Source organism: Otolemur garnettii, unplaced genomic scaffold, assembly GCF_000181295.1.
Source record: "Otolemur garnettii isolate 467f Iridium unplaced genomic scaffold, OtoGar3 scaffold00096, whole genome shotgun sequence".
Classification (NCBI taxonomy): domain Eukaryota; kingdom Metazoa; phylum Chordata; class Mammalia; order Primates; family Galagidae; genus Otolemur; species Otolemur garnettii.
Genome location: NW_003852491.1, coordinates 2,909,587 through 2,928,200, shown reverse-complemented (window position 1 = coordinate 2,928,200; position 18,614 = coordinate 2,909,587). Strand labels below are relative to the sequence as shown.

Sequence of the window (18,614 nt, the reverse complement as noted above, 5' to 3'; positions counted from 1 at the left end):
TCTCCATGGCCCGAATAGGCCGGTTTTCTCTTGGAGACAGAGGGGCACACAGTGCCAGAGCTGGCTGCCCTGAGCCTTCTGTTGATCAAGCTGCCTGCTAGGTGGATCTGTGTCTAAGTCTCTGCTTAGAAGACGTTGGACCTCCTGGACTTAAGCCCAGCTTCAATAGGCCAAACACCTTTTCCTCTTGACTCATAATTCCCTGTGCTCCCAAAGTAGAGCCTACATTTATTAATTAGATTGACAACCTGTACCTATAAACCCATTTCCCCCCATATCTTGTATTTTACACTTGTTTAAAGCTCACTCTTCCCCTGTGCCACCCACATGGACCCTGGGTCCCTTACCTAGCAGCCAGGGCCAGCCGCTCCCAGTGTCGTGGTACTTGGGAACTGTGAGTGACCATCTGCCACTGCCGTGGATTCCTGTGTTGTAGAGGAACAAGTCAGCAGGTGTGTGGAGGGGCAGAGCCAGAGATGGGCAGGGGAGCGTGCTCTCAGTCTCCAGAACCCACCCAGCTCCTAGCTCACGTCCCTGAGGCTGTTAATGCATTTTTTGCACCCTCATAATAAATGAGTTTTATTGTTTTGGGTTTGCTTTTTTTTACACAAATGTGCCCAGGTTTGTTTCTGTTCCTGGAAACCAAATGACTCCTACTTGATGTCCCCCCAAAGGGGTTGTCTTCTGTTCCCTCTGAGCTGTGTGTCTGTGCAGCCCCCGTGCAGCCCCCATGCAGCCATGAGGGCAGCTTTGCACACTCTTCTCCCCCAGCTCCACCTTCACACCCTCACGTGTTCACGCACTGCTCTGTGACAAATGGCCACACACTTAGCAGCTTAAGGCAATATGCATTCATTCCCTTAAAGCTCCTGTGGGTTGGGACCCATCCTTTCTGGGTCCTCTGCTTAGGGTCTTCCAAGACCACAGTCAAGGTGTCAACCAGGGCTGGGTTCTCATCTAAAGGCTGGACTGGAGAAGGATCTGCTCCCAAGCTCCCCCAAGGCTTATCAGAACTCACTTCCTTGTGGTTGCAGGACCACATGGTGTGAGGGCCCTGGCTCCTTGCTGGCCATCATGTGGTGGCTGCCATGGCACCAGGAGGTAAGGTCACTCTAGGGGGCTGTCCTGCACGTACCTGAGACATCACAAATGACTCATGTGGGAGGAATATTTGATACAAGGAAGAACCTTTGCCAATAAGACATCAGGGTTCTGTTTTCCCCCTTTCTACTTGTATTTGAATTCAGTTTTTATGCTTATCAGTGATTATATTTGGGTTTTTATGATTCACAAAAGTTATACGTACTTACGGCATACATTGTGATGTTTTGATATAGGTATGCATTGTGGAAGGGTTAAAGCCAGCTAATTAACATCCATTACCTCACATGCTTATTGTTTTTTGTGATGAGAACATTTAAAATCTACTCCCAGGGCCTGGCATGGTGGCTCATACCTGTAATCTAGCACTTTGAGAGGCCAGGGTAGATTACTTGAGGCCAGGAATTTGAGACCAGCCTGACCAATACTGAGAGCCTGTGTCCACCAAAAAAATTTTTTTAAAAGAAAGAAAAACTGTGTGCTGCTATAGTCCCAGTTACTTGGGAAGCTGAGGTGGGACGATGGCTTGAGCCCAGGAGTTTAGGGTTACGGTGTGCTATAATCATGCCACTATACTGCAGCCTGGGGGACAGAAAAAAATCTACTCTTAGCAATTTTCAACGACATAATACATGCTATTAATGATAGTCACCATATTGTATAATCACTCTGAACTTATTCTGTGTAACTGAAGTATATTATATTTGACAAAAAAAAAAAAAAAAAAAAGAAGAACATGTGCATATCACCTTGTGGTAGAAACTCAGCCTTTTTTTTTTCATATGTGGACCCTTAGAATTGAAGGATTGAAGCCCAGGTTTTATGAATCATGTCCTGTGTCCCAGCACAAGGGGAGGCTATGCTTTAGTGGGGAGAGCTGTGGGTGCAGGTGGGCAGTCCCAACATTGTGCACCAGCTGTAAGTGGAGGCCCCAACTGACAAGGACTGAGGCTGGTGAGGCCAGGAGCAGCGGGGCACCAAGGGAATGGAATGGACAGGTGAGTATGTCCTAGGGAGGCAGAATCAGCATGATTTGGTGGTTGATTGCAGGCCTTTCCCAAATATGAGAGCTCCTCTTACCCACCAAGGGTGGTCCTGGGACCAATGTCTGTGGTCACGGAAGACTTGGAAGCTACACCATTCCGAAAGACCAGGTAACTAGATCAGTTCATGGTCACCTCCGTGAACCCAGACCCCAAGGGGCCAAGATGGTGCAGGAACAGTGAGTGTTTCTTGGTCCTGGTTACCTGGGCAGAGGTAAACAGCCAGGCCAGGGAGGAGTGTGGCTGGTAGGTGTGAGATGAGGAGCCCCTCATGTGTTCTGAAGATCATTCCCCACTTCACTGAGTCCCAAGCTGTCGGTGTGAATGACACACCTTGCCTTCATGGAACTTTCACTGCAGTTGGGCAGACAGTCAAGCCATCTGTACGAAAGTGTGACATGCTTTGGGGGCACGTGCCAGGGCATGATCAGGGAAGGCTTCCTGGGAAAAGTGATGTCCGCGCAGAGACAAGAAGCATAGGGGATGGAAGAGGGGGAGGGGTAGTTTGGGCAGAGGGAAGAGGATGGGCAAAGGCTTATTTACCACTATTTAACCCTACTTAGAGGACACCTTGATTCCTTCCATGGTGCCGCACCCAAAAGTGAGGAGGAGTGCCTGGTATGACCTCAGACTACAAGGGGAGAGTGGTCAGAGGGGAAGCTGGGGAGGGGCCTGGCCAACAGGGGTCTTGTCCTTCCCATCAGGGATTTCAGACTTCATCCTGAGAGCTTGGAAGGTCACTGAAGGATCCAAAGTGGAGGAGTGGCTTGGTCAGACCTGAACACATGACTTGGGTCTGGAGAACGGGCCTGATTAGGGATGCGAAGAGCACTTGGAGGCTGGTGGCAGCAGTCCAGGGCAGAGGACATAGTGGCCTGAGCTACCATAGTGACGGTGCTCATTAAAAGGGCAACAGACATCTTGGTGTGGGGCCAGGGTCAGGAGAATTGAGGACTACAGTGAAAGCTGCCAGTCCTCCCACTCTCCTCCTTTGGTCCTTAGAGACACCCTCCCCAGGAGGACTGCCCCTTGGGGCCTGGCACAGTGGCTCATGCCTGTAATCCCAGCACTCTGGGAGGCCGAGGCAAGTGGATCACCTGAGTTCACAAGTTCAAGACCAGCCTGAGCTAGAGCTCGACCCTGTCTCTAAAAATAGCCAGGCATTGTGGCTGGCACCTGTCGTCCCAGCTACTTGGGAGGCTGAGGTAAGAGAATCTCTTGAGCTGGGCGCCAGCCCCATATGCTGGAGGTGGTGGATTCAAACCCACCCCAGCCAAAAACTGCAAAAAAAAAAAAAAAAAAGAGAGAATCTCTTAAGCCCAAGAGTTTGAGATTACTGTGAGCTATGACTCCATAGCACTCTACCAGGAGGCAACAAAGACTCTGTCTCAAAAAAAAAAAAAAAAAAAAAAGACTGCCCCTTGAACCCGCCTGCCTCCGAAGCTATCTCAGACTCTGGCAAGGAGCTACATTAGCAGCCAGTTCCGCACATGCATCTCTGCGTGGGACGGTGGAGGGTGCCTTTTATGCAGCCCACAGAATCACTTGGATTAGGGTGGAATCAATGAGGCCTTGGAGCAAGGGTAGGGGCTGGGCTAATGCATACTGTGTTTCCCCGAAAATAAGACACTGTCTTATATTTATTTTTTCTCAAGAAGACACACTAGGGCTTATTTTCAGGGGATGTCTCCACACCAAAATGCATAGTGTGACTATACAGTGTAGCCACACCCATCACTAGGTCTTATTATCAGGGTAGGGCTTATATTTAACAAATGCATAGAAATCCTGCTAGGGCTTATTTGGGGGGTAGGTCTTATTTTCGAGGAAACAGGGTAACTGTGGATCAGGCCAGTCCCAGGTGTTGAGAGCATCGAGCAGGAACTCAAAAGAGATCACTGAATGACTAGGTGATACGGGCAAGCGGCTTTTCAGCCTCAGGGTTTCCTGTCCATTTTCCTTTCAAGTCCCTTGAGTCTCCTTTGAGACTCCATTTTCCAGCTCTGTCAGGAAGCAGCTCTGGTCAACCCCACCAGCCTTCTGTATCCCAGCTCATGGCTCTGGGCTGCGGCAGAGATGGTCCTGCCTTGCTCTAGCTCTGTAGGTGGCAAACACAGGCCCTATCAGGGTCTAAAGCAGAAACTGAGATATCTGGCTCTACACAGAGTGGGAGGTGGGTGCTCTTCAGGTCAAAAGCCCCATTGGCCCTTGGCCAGTAGAGATTTGTCATGGAGATGCCCATCCTCTGGCTGCTTGTTTTCAGGGAAGCATCGTAGTGGAGAATTAACCAGAGAAACACAGTCTAAGCCAGAACTTGAAAAGTGCACACAATTAATTCTCTGATTTTCTTATACCATGAAAATTTCAGGGCACGAACTCAGGTCTAATTCTAAGAAATCATATCCAGGACCAAGTATCACAATGAGATAAGCTTTGGGAACTGGTTCTTCCTTCACCCAAAGCGGCAACCACGAAAGAGAAAAGACAGAATACCAATCCCATTTCTTTGCACTGAGAGGAGCTGGAGCAAGTTCAAGTGCAAAACACCCAGCCCTGGGGCTGTGGCTGCTGCCAGGCTGGGAGGTCCTATGGGTCTCTTTGCTTGTTTATCTCTTTGAATTTTGGGTGTTGTTGCATCATAGATAGGAAAAACAAATAACTAATCTTCTGAGAAAAAGAAGCTTTTACATGTCTCTTCCCATCTTTTCACCTTCGTTCCCTTTCAAGAAGAAAAGAGCTTAACATCATGTTGAAATGACCCATAAATGCCTTAGAAGCCTCCCTGTAAACAAACAAAAGCTTTATTATTTTTTCTTTCATTAAAAAAAATGGGGCACTGAAGATAAACTGAGAGCTTGGACCCCTGGGTTCACCCACGTTAACCAAAGTAGCCCCAGAGAAACATGGCACAGCTGATGCAGACGATTAGGTTGATGTCCAGGAGGGTCTTCACGAAGGGATTTTCTTCCAGGGAAACTATGACAGCCTCTGCTTTGCTTGGGGGCTCCTCCATGGCCTTATTCTCCATTCCACAGAGCCACAAGATGACCTTTACCACTTTGGACCGCTTTGGGCTCACATCACCTATAAAAGAACCCAACAAAGAAAGGTCAGAGAGCTCTGCTGTGTCTCCCAGAGAAGCAAGAAGGGAACACTAGCCAGGCATCTTCCCTGCACTGGGGTCAGTACTTTAGATACTTTTTCTGGAATGTATTCATTCATACTTTAATTCCAGGGCCAGGACCAGCGGCTCATGCCTGTAATCCCAGAATAGCACTCTGGGAGGCTGAGGCAGGTGGACTGCTTGAGCTCAGGAGTTTGAGACCAACCTGAGCAAAAGTGAGACCCTGTCTCTACTGAAAATAGAAAAAAACTGAGGCAAGAGGATCACTTGAACTCAAGAGTTCAGCTTGAGGCTCTGTCTCAGAAAAAAAAATACTTTAATTCTAGAAGACTGGTTATTTTCAGAATTGCCACCACTTTCAGATGAAGAAATCAAAGTTCAGACTAACTAACTTGAGGGAGGCTACCTAGCTGGTAAGCAGTGGCAGAGGTGGGATTAGAACCCCACTCTGTCTGGTTCTCTCCTCTGTGTCACACTGCCTTCCAGGAGATTAAAGGGAATGAGAGGTCTGTGGGAAGCTCTGTTTCTTTATTCAGAGCTGGGTCTGCAAACTCAATTGTCTGTAAGGCCAGGCAGGTAGTGTATCTGAATCAAATAAAGCAAATTTGCATATTAAACATGTTGAAATATTCTTCAACTCTACCAAGAAATAGGCTCACTCTCATTTTTTTCTTGAAATACATGGCCTTCTGGATCTATCTTAGAGTTTTCCACATCAGGTTGACATGGTTTCATATCCACAGTTAAAAAAAAAAAAAGACCATGACAAACCACAGCCTAGCCGCATAGAGACAATAGGGACTGGTGGAGACCTTGGCTAACTGTAGGACACATCCCAGATCTAAGGGGCAGCTGTCTCACAGCTCCAGATGACTTTTGCCATGGAGAATGGTGAGGCCAGTGTTTCTGGGTCTTCCCACTTTCCAAGAGAAGATGAAAATCTGGAAATTTATGTTAAATCTCTCAACTTTTAAACATTCACTCACATTTTATTAAAACGTAGGTGGGCTAAACCCAATATGTCTGCCAGCTGCCATTCTGAGAGCAGAGAATGCTAGCAGTGTTCCAGCCTGCCGTGCAGGGTGCTTGGGGAGTGATGAACCACACTTTAGCAGGTGCTCAGCAAGTGTTGGCTATTACTGCCCATCTGAGGTTTCTGTTGAAGGTTACTAATAAACCCCTTTCTGGTGGCTGGAACATGGGAAGGACCAGACACTGGAGCCAGGGGTTGCTAAAATTCCAAGTCTGTCTCTTTTCTGGCTTGTGATTTTATAGAAGTTTCCTCCTAAACACATAGTGCTTCTTGAAGTTCCTATTATAATGGAGGAGAGAGGCACTCACCGCTGTGGATTTTGGACACGTCTTCTTGAACATCAAACTGGATTCTGGTGCTGTTGGCCTCTGGTGTCCCATTCTGAGAGAGGCTAGGAGGCAGAGGAGTTGCTGGTGGCACCTGTTCTTCCTTCTGGGCCATGGGGTCATGACGAGTGAACCAGGTCAGGCGGCTGACCTGAGGAACAGAGATGACTCCAGAGATGTGGGCAGGGGGAGGGGCCACCGTCCTTTTCTCACTGTCCGTGCTCAGCTCCACCCTCCAATAAGCTTCACCTCCCTGTACTCACCAGGATCAGTGGGCATTTCCCCAGCTCATTATTCCCCATCTATCTCCAGTAATCCCCATTCTCAGGTTGGGATTGAACCTCCCCTCATTTCTAGTCCTCAGACCTGAACTCTGGCCCCAAAGAACTGAGGGACTCAGGGGTCTATGTTTCAGATCATCCCTCTCTCTGGCCACAGGGATCGTATTGGTTCATGGGTAAGCACTTGTCTTGAGCTGCCTCCATCAATGGAAATCAAGAACTTTGCTACAAATCCTGGGACAGAAATGCCCATGTTTACTTAATGATGAAAAAAGGGAACATATCCCTAGAAGATGCTTGGCCTCACATAGGGCCCAAGAATTGAAGCAGAAGTGAGATATGGATTCTAAAGACCCTTTCAGAGTCCTGAATCATTCTGTCCCTAAATCAGAAAATCATTCTGAGCTTTTTGAACAATTAATCCTCTTTGCTTAATCCAGTTTGGGCCAGTTTTCTAACACTTGCAACAAAACATCTCGACAGATACAGCCATCAACCCAAACGTACCATCTCCTTGGAGGGTGGCTCTGTGAACCAGCTCACAGTGGACACAATGACCAGGGTGGCTGCGGACAGAATCATGGAGAAGTAGAGGTAGTGGATGCTCTTCACCACAGCTGGCCGCTCATCTGGCTTGTTACACAGAGGCTGCACGTATATAAAGTCCAGGACCAGCCTAACCAAACCCAGTAACAGGCCCAAGACCAGGCCTGAGAAGGCACCCTGTAAATCAGAGCAAAACCGTCTTAAAGATGTCAAGAGCTCGGGCCTCCAGAAACCTCAAGAAGCTGTCTCAAGAGCTTGTCTTTGGCTCAGTGTCTGTAGCTCAAGCAGCTAAGGCGCCAGCCACAGACACCAGAGCTGGTGGGTTCGAATCCAGCCTGGGCCAGCCAAACAACAATGACAACTACAACCAAAAAAGAAAAAACAAGAGCCAGGTGTTGTGGCGGGCGCCAGTAGTCCCAGCTACTTGGAAGGCTGTGGTAAGAGAATTGCTTAAGCCCAGGATTTGGAAGTTGCTGTGAGCTGTGATGCCACAGCACTCTACCCAGGGCGACAGCTTGAAACTCTGTCTCCAGAGAAAAAAGAAAGAGCTTGTCTTTCTTGTGACAGTCACAGCACAGGTCAGGGATTTGGAAAGTCTGGAGATACTTATCTGTTTATCTTTTAGATGAAATATATCGATTATATATAATTTACTCATTCTCTGCTAATGTAGCTTCTTTGTTCAATGACAAAAATGCATCCAGATAATTCTGAGAACCCCCACAGTGTTTTGTCAAAGGCCAGGTAACACCCTCCATGTGTCTTCCACCACAGAACTCAGCCTCCCTCACAACACCCAATCCAGCCTCATGTCTCCTCCTATCGCCCCCTCATCTATTGCCCCCCTCACATGGCTTCCACCAAGTCTCCCCTCTGTAGGCAGAATGGGACAGAAGACCCCATTCTTGGCAGGGGAGGGCACCCCCAGAAAAAGGGAAAATTAAAAAGTAAGCTGAAGGAGTCGGAAAAAAGCAAAGTCAGCTAGTTTACCTTTAAGGCAGTCACTGCTAAATTTCTTATCTGAACAAGTTTCCAGCCCTTCCTGAAACTCTGGCCTATTGGGGATACAGCTTACACAGATACCCTTGGTGAGTCTGTGAACACTGAGGAAAATAATGGCTGTAAAAGACATTATGGCAAAACCTAGGAAAGATACATCTTCTAGGTCGTTTGCTGCCCATTAAACAGACAAAGCAGATACTCATGGTGGAGCTTTGCATTTGGCTGGGGCAGAGACCAAGGGAACAGCTTGAGCCCTGAAATATGGGCAAGAGGGCTTACATCCCTTATTGCAGAGGAAAATCCTCTATGGTGGTGATGAGAGGAAAATGCCTCTCTCCCATGATTCCTCAAAGGAGATTGACACCAGTGGCGTTTTACTCCACTGTGAACTAATGGAGTTTAACACCTCCCTAGGAATCTGCGTGTGTGACTCTAGACTGGAGGCTGCCCACACACAAGTCTTCAAGTTTCAGATTCCTCAAAACTGCTCAAGTCCTTAAAGTTATTAATAGTAACAATAGGAGCTGATATGTTCACTCAGAGAAACTTCTGGTGCCTTTGTCCCCTCCCTCAGCTTACCACCTGGGCAAAGAGATTTAAATAAAAGCTGAGTAGAACAGAGACTCGGGCCACTTACTGGAACCCACAAGTGGACGGTGGCCCCTGAGCTCCCACCTTTGAAAATTCTACTCTGTGTCTCATGTCTTTTTCTTTTTATTGAGACAGAGCCTCAAGCTGCTGCCCTGGGTAGAGTGCTGTGGCATCACAGATCACAGCCACCTCCAACTCCGGGGCTTAAGCAATTCTCTTGCCTCAGCCTCCCAAGTAGCTGGGACTACAGGTGTAGCCACAATGCCCAGCTATTTTTTCGTTGCAGTTTGACCAGGGCCAAGTTTAAACCCTCCACCCTCGGTATATGGGGCCAGCGACCTATCCACTAAGCCATAGGCACCATCCATACCCATCATACTTTTTGGTTGTAGTTGTCACTGTTGTTTGGTGGGCCCCGGCTGGATTCAAACCCACCAGCTCTGGTGTATGTGGCTGGAGCCTTAGCTGCTTGAGCTACAGGCACTGAGTCATGTCTCTTTATCACTATTCCTAACTCTATTTCGTCAGTGGGTCTGGCCGGTTACACAGGTCTTAGCGGACCCTGCCCCTGGGGCGGGCCCCGGCACCCCTCAGTCCTCATAGGCATGCTTGGTTCTTGCAGGGTGAGGGCTGGTCCAAAACTACCTTTTCATTGGTCCTCTTCCAGAAGCATCCCATGATGAAGACCACAGCCACGGGAGGCTGCAGGTAGGAGCTAATGGACTGGATGTAAATGAAGAGTTGGCCACCCTGGCTGGCCTGCACCACTGGGATCCAGAGGATGGAAATCAGCACCAGCAGAAACACAAACACCCTGGTGCGGACAGACAGACGTCCCAAATTAGTACCTTCTTCCCTGAACATTTACTTCTGTCTTTTTTTTTTTTAAGACGCTCTCACTCTGTCACCCTGGGTAAAGTGCCATGGCTCACAGCAACTTCAAACTCTTAGGCTCAAGAGATCCTCTTGCTTCAGCCTCCTCAGTCTTGGTGTATGTGGCTGGCACCATAACCACTGAGCTATAGGCACTGAGCCCAGTATTTCATTTCTTATTATTAAAAAGTATTCCATTATGGCTCAGCGCCTATAGCCCAGTGGAGCTTGTGGGCTGAACCCAGCCAGGGCCTGCTAAACAACAATAACAGGTCCAGTGCCCATAGCACAGTGGTTATGGTGCCAGCCACATACACCAAGACTGGTGGATTCAAACCTGGACTGGGCCAGCTAAACAACAATGACAACTGCAACAAAAAATAGCTGGGCATTGTGGCACTGTGGCAGGCACCTGTAGTCCCAGCTACTTGGGAGGCTAAGGCAAGAGAATTGCTTGAATCCAGGAGTTTGAGGTTGCTGTGATCTGTGACACCACAGCACTCTACTGAGGGTGACATAGTGGAACTCTGTCTCAAAAAATAAAGTATTCCATTGTCGTGGATATTTCATTACATGCCATTGTTTATGCTTTGCCAGGTTGGTGGACATTTGGATTTGTTTCTACCTTCTGGTTCTGATGAATAGAGCTTCTATGAACATTTGTGTACAAGTCTTTATGCGCCCATTATGTTTTTATTTCCAGCAATGCAATTGCTAGGTTGTATGATAAATGTATCATATGTTTAACATTTTAAGATCCTGTCAAACTGCTTTTGAACAGTTGGACCATTTTATATCTCTACCTGCAATGTATGAGGTTTCCAGCTTCTCTGCCTCCTGGTCTGTCTTTTTGATTATAGCATTCTAGTGGGTGTGTAGTGGTATCTCACTGTGGTTTTAATTTGCATTTCCCCAAAGACTAATGATGTTGCGCTTCTTCTCATGTACTTCCTACTCATTTATATACCTTCCTTGGTGACATGTCTAGTCCAGTCTTTTGGTTGTTGGTCCTATGATGTTACAAGAATTCTTCACACGTTCTACAAGGTGTCCCAAAAGTTGCCCCTAAAGTCACCATTCATAAGCAATATGGGAAATTGTAGCTAAATATATTTTTATTTACAAAATAGTCATTCTACATCCAACTACAACTGAGACTTTAACCTTATAAAAGCAAACCATGTAACCTAATCATATGTACCATCCTATAAGCCTAAAATAAAAAAAAAATTGTTACAAAATTTTGCAAAGGGAGGGCCAAAATGTAGAGAATATTTTGCAAATATTTTGTAAAATTGTGTAATGAATATTTTGTAAATAAAGGTATATTTAGCTATAATTTCCCATTTTCCTTCTGTATGGTGCCTGTATGGGTAAGCTTTGGGACATCCTGGAGATCACAAGTCCTTTGTCAGATATGGGGCTTGCAAATATTTTCTCCCAGTCTGTGGCTTATCTTTTCATTTTCTTAAAGGTGTCTTTTGAAGTGGAAATGTTTTAAATTTTGATGAAGTCCATTGTATCATTTTTTTTTTCTTTTATGGGTTGTGGCTCGGCGCCTGTGGCTCAAGTGACTAAGGTGCCAGCCACATACACCTAAGGTGGCGGGTTTGAATCCAGCCCAGGCCCACCAAACAACAATGGCAGCTGCAACCAAAAAAAAGCCAGGTGTTGTGGCAGGTGCCTGTGGTCCAGCTACTTGGGAGGCTGAGGCAAGAGACTCGCTTGAGCCCAGGAGTTGGAGGTTGCTGTGAGCTATGATGCCACAGCACTCTACCCAGAGGGACAGCTTGAGGCTCTGTCTCCAAAAAAAGAAATCTTTTATGGGTTGTACTTGTGGCAGGATATCTAAGAACTCTTTTCCTAACCCAAGACGAGACAGTCCTGGGGGTGCACCATCTAGAGTGACAGAGCCCCAAGGTGATTATTTGCATGTAATTTACATAAAATTTACATGTCACTTATTTCAGTTTCTCCCATTAGGCTTCAGAACTCTGCAAAAGGCCTTGTATGGAAACGTTTCCTCCAGTCCCAAGAATACAATCCTCTTTTTCCTGGCACACTCCTATTCATCCCTCAGGTCCCAATCCAGGTTGGTGCCCCTCCTCTGAATCTCCAGATCTCCTGACTTCCCCATCAGAACACTCACTTGGGTTATATTATCTGTTTCCTTATCTTCCTTCTCCTCCTTTAGAAGGCAAACTGAGTCTTTTCATTTCACGGCCCTTATTATGTACCCTTGTATCTAGTACATAGTATGTGTTCATCAAACAGCTCTTGAAGAAAGAATATCTTATCTATGGGGTCCCGATGCTCCTCCTCTCTGCTATCAGGGGAGGCTGAGCAGCCCCAATAAGCTGCTGGTTGGACTTTTTGCCTCTGGGTAGGCTCAGTTATCTCCTCCCAAGGCATCTAGACTTTTCGCTTGCCTCCACAGTCCTGCCCAGGGAAGCCTTACCTGCCCACAATCATGAGCTCCTTCTCAGACGCCCGACGCCGCAGGTGATTCCAGATGTCCATGGTGAAGATGGTGCTGGCACTGTTAAAGATGGAGGTGAGGGAGGACATGAGAGCCGCCACCATCACAGCCATCATGAGCCCACGGAGCCCTGGGGGCAGAAGGGAGGTCAGGGGCCTTGGTCTTTTCCTGTCAGCAGCTGCCGCCTTCTCTCCTGACTCTGACACCCAGGCCCACTGGGCTCCACTCTGAGGAGGCAGCACCCCAGAGGGGATGGCTGGGCAGAGCCCCCTGGAAAGCCAGGACCTGGGCTCAGCCCTGAAGCCTGCTCTCAGTCCTCCCATCTTAGCCCCATCTCAGACCAGAGCCCAGCTGATGTTCTCCCTTCTGGGTGCCCTGGGGGACATTACCTGTGGGCAGGAGTTCCAGCACAAGTTTGGGATATGCGATGTCCGAACAGCCAGAGGGGTTGCTACAGATCTTCTTGCAGATTTCCGGATCTGCACAAGCCACTTCATCTACAGAAGAAATAGAAGCCCAGAGTGGAGCCCCGGGCTTAGCCAGAACATGGCCGGACACAGGCCGGCACCACAAGACAGATGTATATAAAAGACAGGATTTTATATAAGTTTATAGCCTTATGAACTCAAAAAGAGCCTGGGCTTTATCAGCTGTGACCTGTAACGTAGCCTTTCTGAACTTTAGTGACCATATCCATAAAATCCAGATAATAACATAACTCTACTTCAGAAGCTGATGGTGAGAACCGGCTGAGGTGACACACTTAACAGAGTCTGATATGCAGGAAGCGCAGCGTCAGCTTCTGTTCCTGCAACCCACACAAAGCTAAGACCCTGGTGGCCCATCTCACAGTGATGTCCTAATACGGCTCCTGCCCCCTACTGCCAAAAAAGGGGACAATAGCCACTCGAACCTTTACTGAAGTTCCTCATGGCAAACATATTTAAAATCCCTCTTTCCCTGACTCACAGGGTTCAGTAGTGTTGGGGGTGCCTAAGGCAACCCAACACAAACCCACCTCCAAGACAAAGGAGCACATATCCAAGACAAAGGAGACAAAGGATCTAGTTAGCTCCAGCCCTAAAGTTCGAACCAAAGGACCCTAACTCACCAAAGCCCTCTGAGCAAGCTGTGGAATTTGCCCACCCCATCCAGCCCCCTATAAAAGGTGTCTCTAACTGCCCCCGGGTGCAGACCCCACCTTTGCACTGCCCAGGCGGGTCACCATCAACATCCTCTTTCAATAAACCTTGCCTGAACATCTCCACTCTCATCTCTGGGCCCCACCGCTTACACCTTTCAAATAACTGTTCCTCATTCTAGACGCACAGACTCCACCATGCTGGCTCTGAATTTCTCTCTTCTCCTTCTGCCTCAATGTACCAATTCTACCCTCTCCGGAGCAGCTCTGATCTCCTCCGATAAACCTATCCACCCTTCCAGGCATGTCTAACTCTACTGTTGTTTTTTTTTTTTTAAATTGAGACAGAGTCTCACACTGTGGCCCATCATGGCTCACAGCAACCTCTAACTCTTGGGCTTCAGGGATTCTCTTGCCTCAGCCTCCCAAGTAGCTGGGACTACAAGTGCCCGCCACAACACCCAGCCTTTTTTTTTTTTTTTTTTTGTAGAGATGGGGTCTCACTCTGGCTCAGGCTGGTCTGGAACCTTTGAGGGAGGTCAGGGCAATCTACCCGCCTTGGCCCCCCACAGTGCTAGGATTACAGGCAAGAGCCACCACATCTGGCCTAGTTCTATTTCTGTTATGATGAATACACGCTGAGCACTCAAGCATAGGCCTCCTGCTTCAAAGACAGAAGAGGAAATAAAAAACTATTTTAGTGAGTGGCACAGAGCAGCCAGTCAATGAATTTCTGTGGAGAGAGGTTAGCTATCCCATTATTATCTTTTTCATAACTCTGTGGGGAAGGCAGAGGTTACTTTTACATTTCACACATGAAAAGAAGGTCTTAGAGCGGGGAAGGGACCTGATGCTATCATCCCACAAGATCATGTTGGAGGCAAACTTAAACCCAGGTCACTGGACTCCCAATCTGGTTTTCCTGAGAAGGAAGGTCAAGAGCATGTAATGTTCCCCTATTCAGTGAATCTGGCAGTGACTCCATCCAGAACCTCATCCTACCCACTGGGACCTTCAGAACGCTCCATGTCATCTCCGTGGTTTGGCTCCTGGGTCTGAGTGACACCTGTCTCATCACCTGTCATCTCTCCAGCTTCTCACATCTGAGTTAATCAGTGTTCCTCACCACTGTCCCAGTGTCCATCACCCTGTGTAGCCCAGGGGGTCCCTTATGGCTTCTCAAGCCTCTTTTAACAAGTTGTTCTAGGTGTGACTCCCATAAATGATTCCCAGACCCTCCCTCTGCTCAATCCACAGGGATTTCAGTCCTTCCTCCTCATTTGGAGGTAACAGGGCCTTTCAGCCCATCATCCTGAGTGAGTGGGCCCTGCCCTGAAGCTCAGTTTGGGGGCAGGCTCGGAGCCCTTCCCTGCTCATACCCGTTCCAATCCTCCTTCCAATGCAACATCAATGTCAGGGCAACAAATTCAGAGTAGCCTCCAATGCCGACATTTGGCAATTCTCCAAAGGAGGGGATGTATTCAGTTCCCGTATTTTTATTTCTGTTATTTAAACATAAACAGGTAAAGTACACCACGATTTTGAAAGATAGTATTGCTATATCCTTATTTACTCTTTTGGTATAGTAAAAGAGCTAAGAAACAGAAATGGCCCCAGGGCCTTTTATCCACTGGGAGGCCCGAGGGCTAACTGGTCTTTATAAACCCCCAACCACACGTCTTCTCATGCTGGGATCCTTCCCTCCACTAACACCCTCCAGCAGTGGAGAAAATAGACGCTGTGACTATCATTAATAATACCAACGGTGGCTCGGCGCCTGTGGCTCAAGTGGCTAAGGTGCCAGCCACGTACACCCAAGGTGGCAGGTTCGAATCCAGCCCGGGCCGCCAAACAACAATGACGGCTGCAACCAAAAAATAGCCGGGCATTGTGGCGGGCGCCTGTGGTCCCAGCTACTTGGGAGGCTGAGGCAGAAGACTCGCTTGAGCCCAGGAGTTGGAGGTTGCTGTGAGCTGAGATGCCACGGCAGTCTACCCAGGGGGACAGCTTGAGGCTCTGTCTCAAAAATAATAATTATAATAATAATACCAATGGTAATTGCTGTGGAATCAAAGTAGATGCCCCCAAAACTCTAGTTTAGACGACATTAAGGTGGCACATCAAAATGATATTTGCTGAACAGTATTGAGAAGAAACAATCTTACTGAGAAAAATGCATTTGAGAAGGTCAAAGTTCTTGGCTTTTTATTACTCTTCTGAGGGCACTTAGGAGAAGATTAGAAAATACCTTCTCATTGCCAGAACACTGCAAGGTAGGCTAAAGGTCCCGCTTAAGTTCAACTCTGTAGAGGCTCTGCCTCTCGTCTAAAGACTTGTATTTTCGAGTTACGCCGAGAAGAAGCAAGAATCTCACTGAGATATTTAATCGTTAACTACAAAGTTTTTTTTCACCTTCTAGGAATGCAACCTTTAACCATAAGACACAAAGTTTATAATGCGTGTTTGTTGCAGAAAATTGTGTTTATTTATTCAATCTAAAAAAAAAAAAAAAATGTAGCACTCCGGGAGGCTAAAGCTGGTGGATTGCTTGAGCTCAGGAGTTTGATGCTGGCCTGAGCAAGAGTGAGACCCCATCTCTACTAAAAATAGAAAAGCTTGCCAGGTGTGGTGGCCGGTGCCCGTAGTCCCAGCTACTGGGAAGGCTGAGACACAAGTTCTCTTGAGCCCAAGAGTTTGAGTTGCTGTGAGCTATGATGATGCCATAGTACTCTACCCAGGGTGACAGAGTGAGACTGTTTCCAAAAAAAATAAATAAATAAATAAAGTAAATTAAAAGCATACATTCATCACGGAGAAATTCTTTGGTTGAACCAAGTTACAAATGAAATCAACAGCTCTGTGATCATTAACCCACCATTCAATAACATCTGCTCACCTATTTTGGGTCAATCAACCATTTCCTCTATGAAGAGGGTTCTCTTATCAGAAAGCTGTAATCAACCATTTCCTCTACGGAAAGGGTTCTCTTATCAAATCAAGCCTGCCTCTGTAATCTAAACGTAGCAATCTAAACCTCCTTCTTCTACAACTCCAACATTCACTGAAGGTTCACTATAACTCATATGTTGCAATAAGCACTGTACATACACCTCATTTAATTTCCCCAACTCTAGGGGGAAGATATTATTATTCCTACTTTGAAGACAAATAAACAGAAGCCCAGAGTTTAAAGAGGTTCTCCAAATCATAGAGCTAGCAAACAAATAATATGGCCAGGAATCAAACCTTTAGTTTATTCCATAGCTCAGTTGGAGAAGACTGGCTTTGTAATTCCATGCATTTCTAGACTCTTGTGTTTTATTGTTTCGAGGGTTGTTTTGCCTCTCTCTTAATTTCCATATAAAGTTTATCTAAAGATATTTGCTAATTCCCAAGTGGACGTAGAGAAGAAGGTTTTGCCCAGGGTCACGAGAGCTCAGGACCAGAGAAACATCAAGGAAATGCAAACCAAAACCACAATGAGGTATCTTCTCGCCCCAGTTAGAATGAGTATCATCAAAAAAAGAAAAAATAACAAATGCCAGCGAGGATGTGGAGAAAGAGGAACTTGTCTACATCGTGGAATGTAAATTAGTACAACCATTCCCAAAAGCAGCATGAAGGCTTCTCAAAAACCTAAAAATAGAACTGTAGTACCACATGACCCAGCAATCCCACCACTGGGTGTTTCAAAAGGAAATGAAGTCAGTATGTTGGAGAGATGTCTGCACCCCCATGTCTGCTGCAGCTCTATTCACAACAGCCAAGATAAGGAATCAACCTGAGTGCCCATCAGCAGGTGAATGGATAGAGAATGAGTGGATGCATGGTACATATACACAATGGATTATTATATAGCCCTGAAAAAGGACAAAACCCTGTCATTTGAGCTTAGAGGACGTTGTGTTAAGTGAAATAAGCTAGGCATGGAAAGACAGATACCACATTGTCTATATGAGAGCTAAAAAGGCTGAGTTCACAGAAGTGGACAGTAGAATAGGAGTTACTTGAGTCTAGGAAGGGTACAGGGGAGATAGGTAGCCAAAGGTTGGTTAATGGATATGAAAGTACAGCTGGATAGGAAGGCTAAGTTGTCGTGTTCTGCAGCGCTGTAGAGTGACTATAATTAACAACAGTCTACTGTGTATTTTTCTTATAGCGAGGGGAGCAGGCTTTGATTGTTCCCCATGCAAAGAAATGACACATGTTTGAGGTGGTAAGTAAGCTAGTTGCCCTGATTTGATCATTTTGCATTGTATGCTTGTGTCAAAATGTCACACGGTGCCCTGTAAATATTTACAGTTAGAAATAATAATAAAAGCACAGGACCCTCAGCCACCAGGAAAACAAAATTAAAAGTAGTAATCAAAGCGTTCAAAGAAAAACAAGAGATGGCCAGGCCCCATTCTCTGGGGTTCTGATGTAGCTGGTCTTGCACAGGGCCTGAGAGTTTGCATTTCTAATGAGTTCCAAGAAGATGCTGCTACGTGGGGAACACGCTTTGAGAAACACTGGCCTAGGCCTGCAGTGGTGAGAGAGAAGCTTCAACTACACAGTGCTCACCTCACCCTCTCTGCCCTTCCTCACTCTCTGAAACTCCTCGGGAAGTATGGCTTGTACCGTATGATAGACTGTTTTAATAGATAGTTTATCTTATTTTTTCATGAGTGCCAGACTCAGCAGCTATATTGCAATGTCCTTAGATTCAAGAAATGTGGTTTTTACGTCTCATTTGATAATGACTGTTGATTGGCTGGGTGACTGTTCAGGGAGATGGTCAGGGTCATGTTATTGATCCCCTAGATGTCCCTCCAAGGGTGCAGATGTGATTTACATGACTCAGGGTCAAGTTTTGGAACCAGGTAGTCTAGGTCCAAATCCTGGCTTACCAGACACTAGCCCAGTGACATCTGGCAAGTCACTTAACACAGGTGTGACTCTAGATTCCTTTCTTTTTCTTTTCTTTTTTCTTTTTTTGAGACAGAGTCTCACTCTGTCACCATCAGTAGAGTGCTGTTGTGTCACAGCTCAAACTCTTGGGCCCAAGAGATCTTGCCTCAGCCTCCCAACTAGC

General features: G+C 46.8%; 1 protein-coding gene across 7 annotated transcripts in view; it reads right to left on the bottom strand.

Annotated features, from left to right (window-relative positions):
• Window positions 1-4,934: 4,934 nt before the first annotated feature.
• The window catches only part of SLC5A11 (solute carrier family 5 member 11), a 65,214-nt gene continuing 51,534 nt past the window's right edge, over window positions 4,935-18,614 (bottom strand). For 6 of the 7 annotated variants that reach the window (XM_023516716.1, XM_023516717.1, XM_003795742.3 and 3 more), the window contains 6 exons: window positions 12,789-12,896; window positions 12,379-12,529; window positions 9,693-9,861; window positions 7,416-7,631; window positions 6,610-6,778; window positions 4,935-5,228 (listed from right to left, as the gene is read on the bottom strand). In XM_023516716.1, coding sequence (XP_023372484.1) covers window positions 5,023-5,228; window positions 6,610-6,778; window positions 7,416-7,631; window positions 9,693-9,861; window positions 12,379-12,529; window positions 12,789-12,896 — 1,019 coding nt within the window. In that variant the 3' untranslated portion in view covers window positions 4,935-5,022. The remainder of the gene's footprint in view (window positions 5,229-6,609; window positions 6,779-7,415; window positions 7,632-9,692; window positions 9,862-12,378; window positions 12,530-12,788; window positions 12,897-18,614) is intronic. The other variant, XM_023516719.1, reaches the window with a different exon arrangement.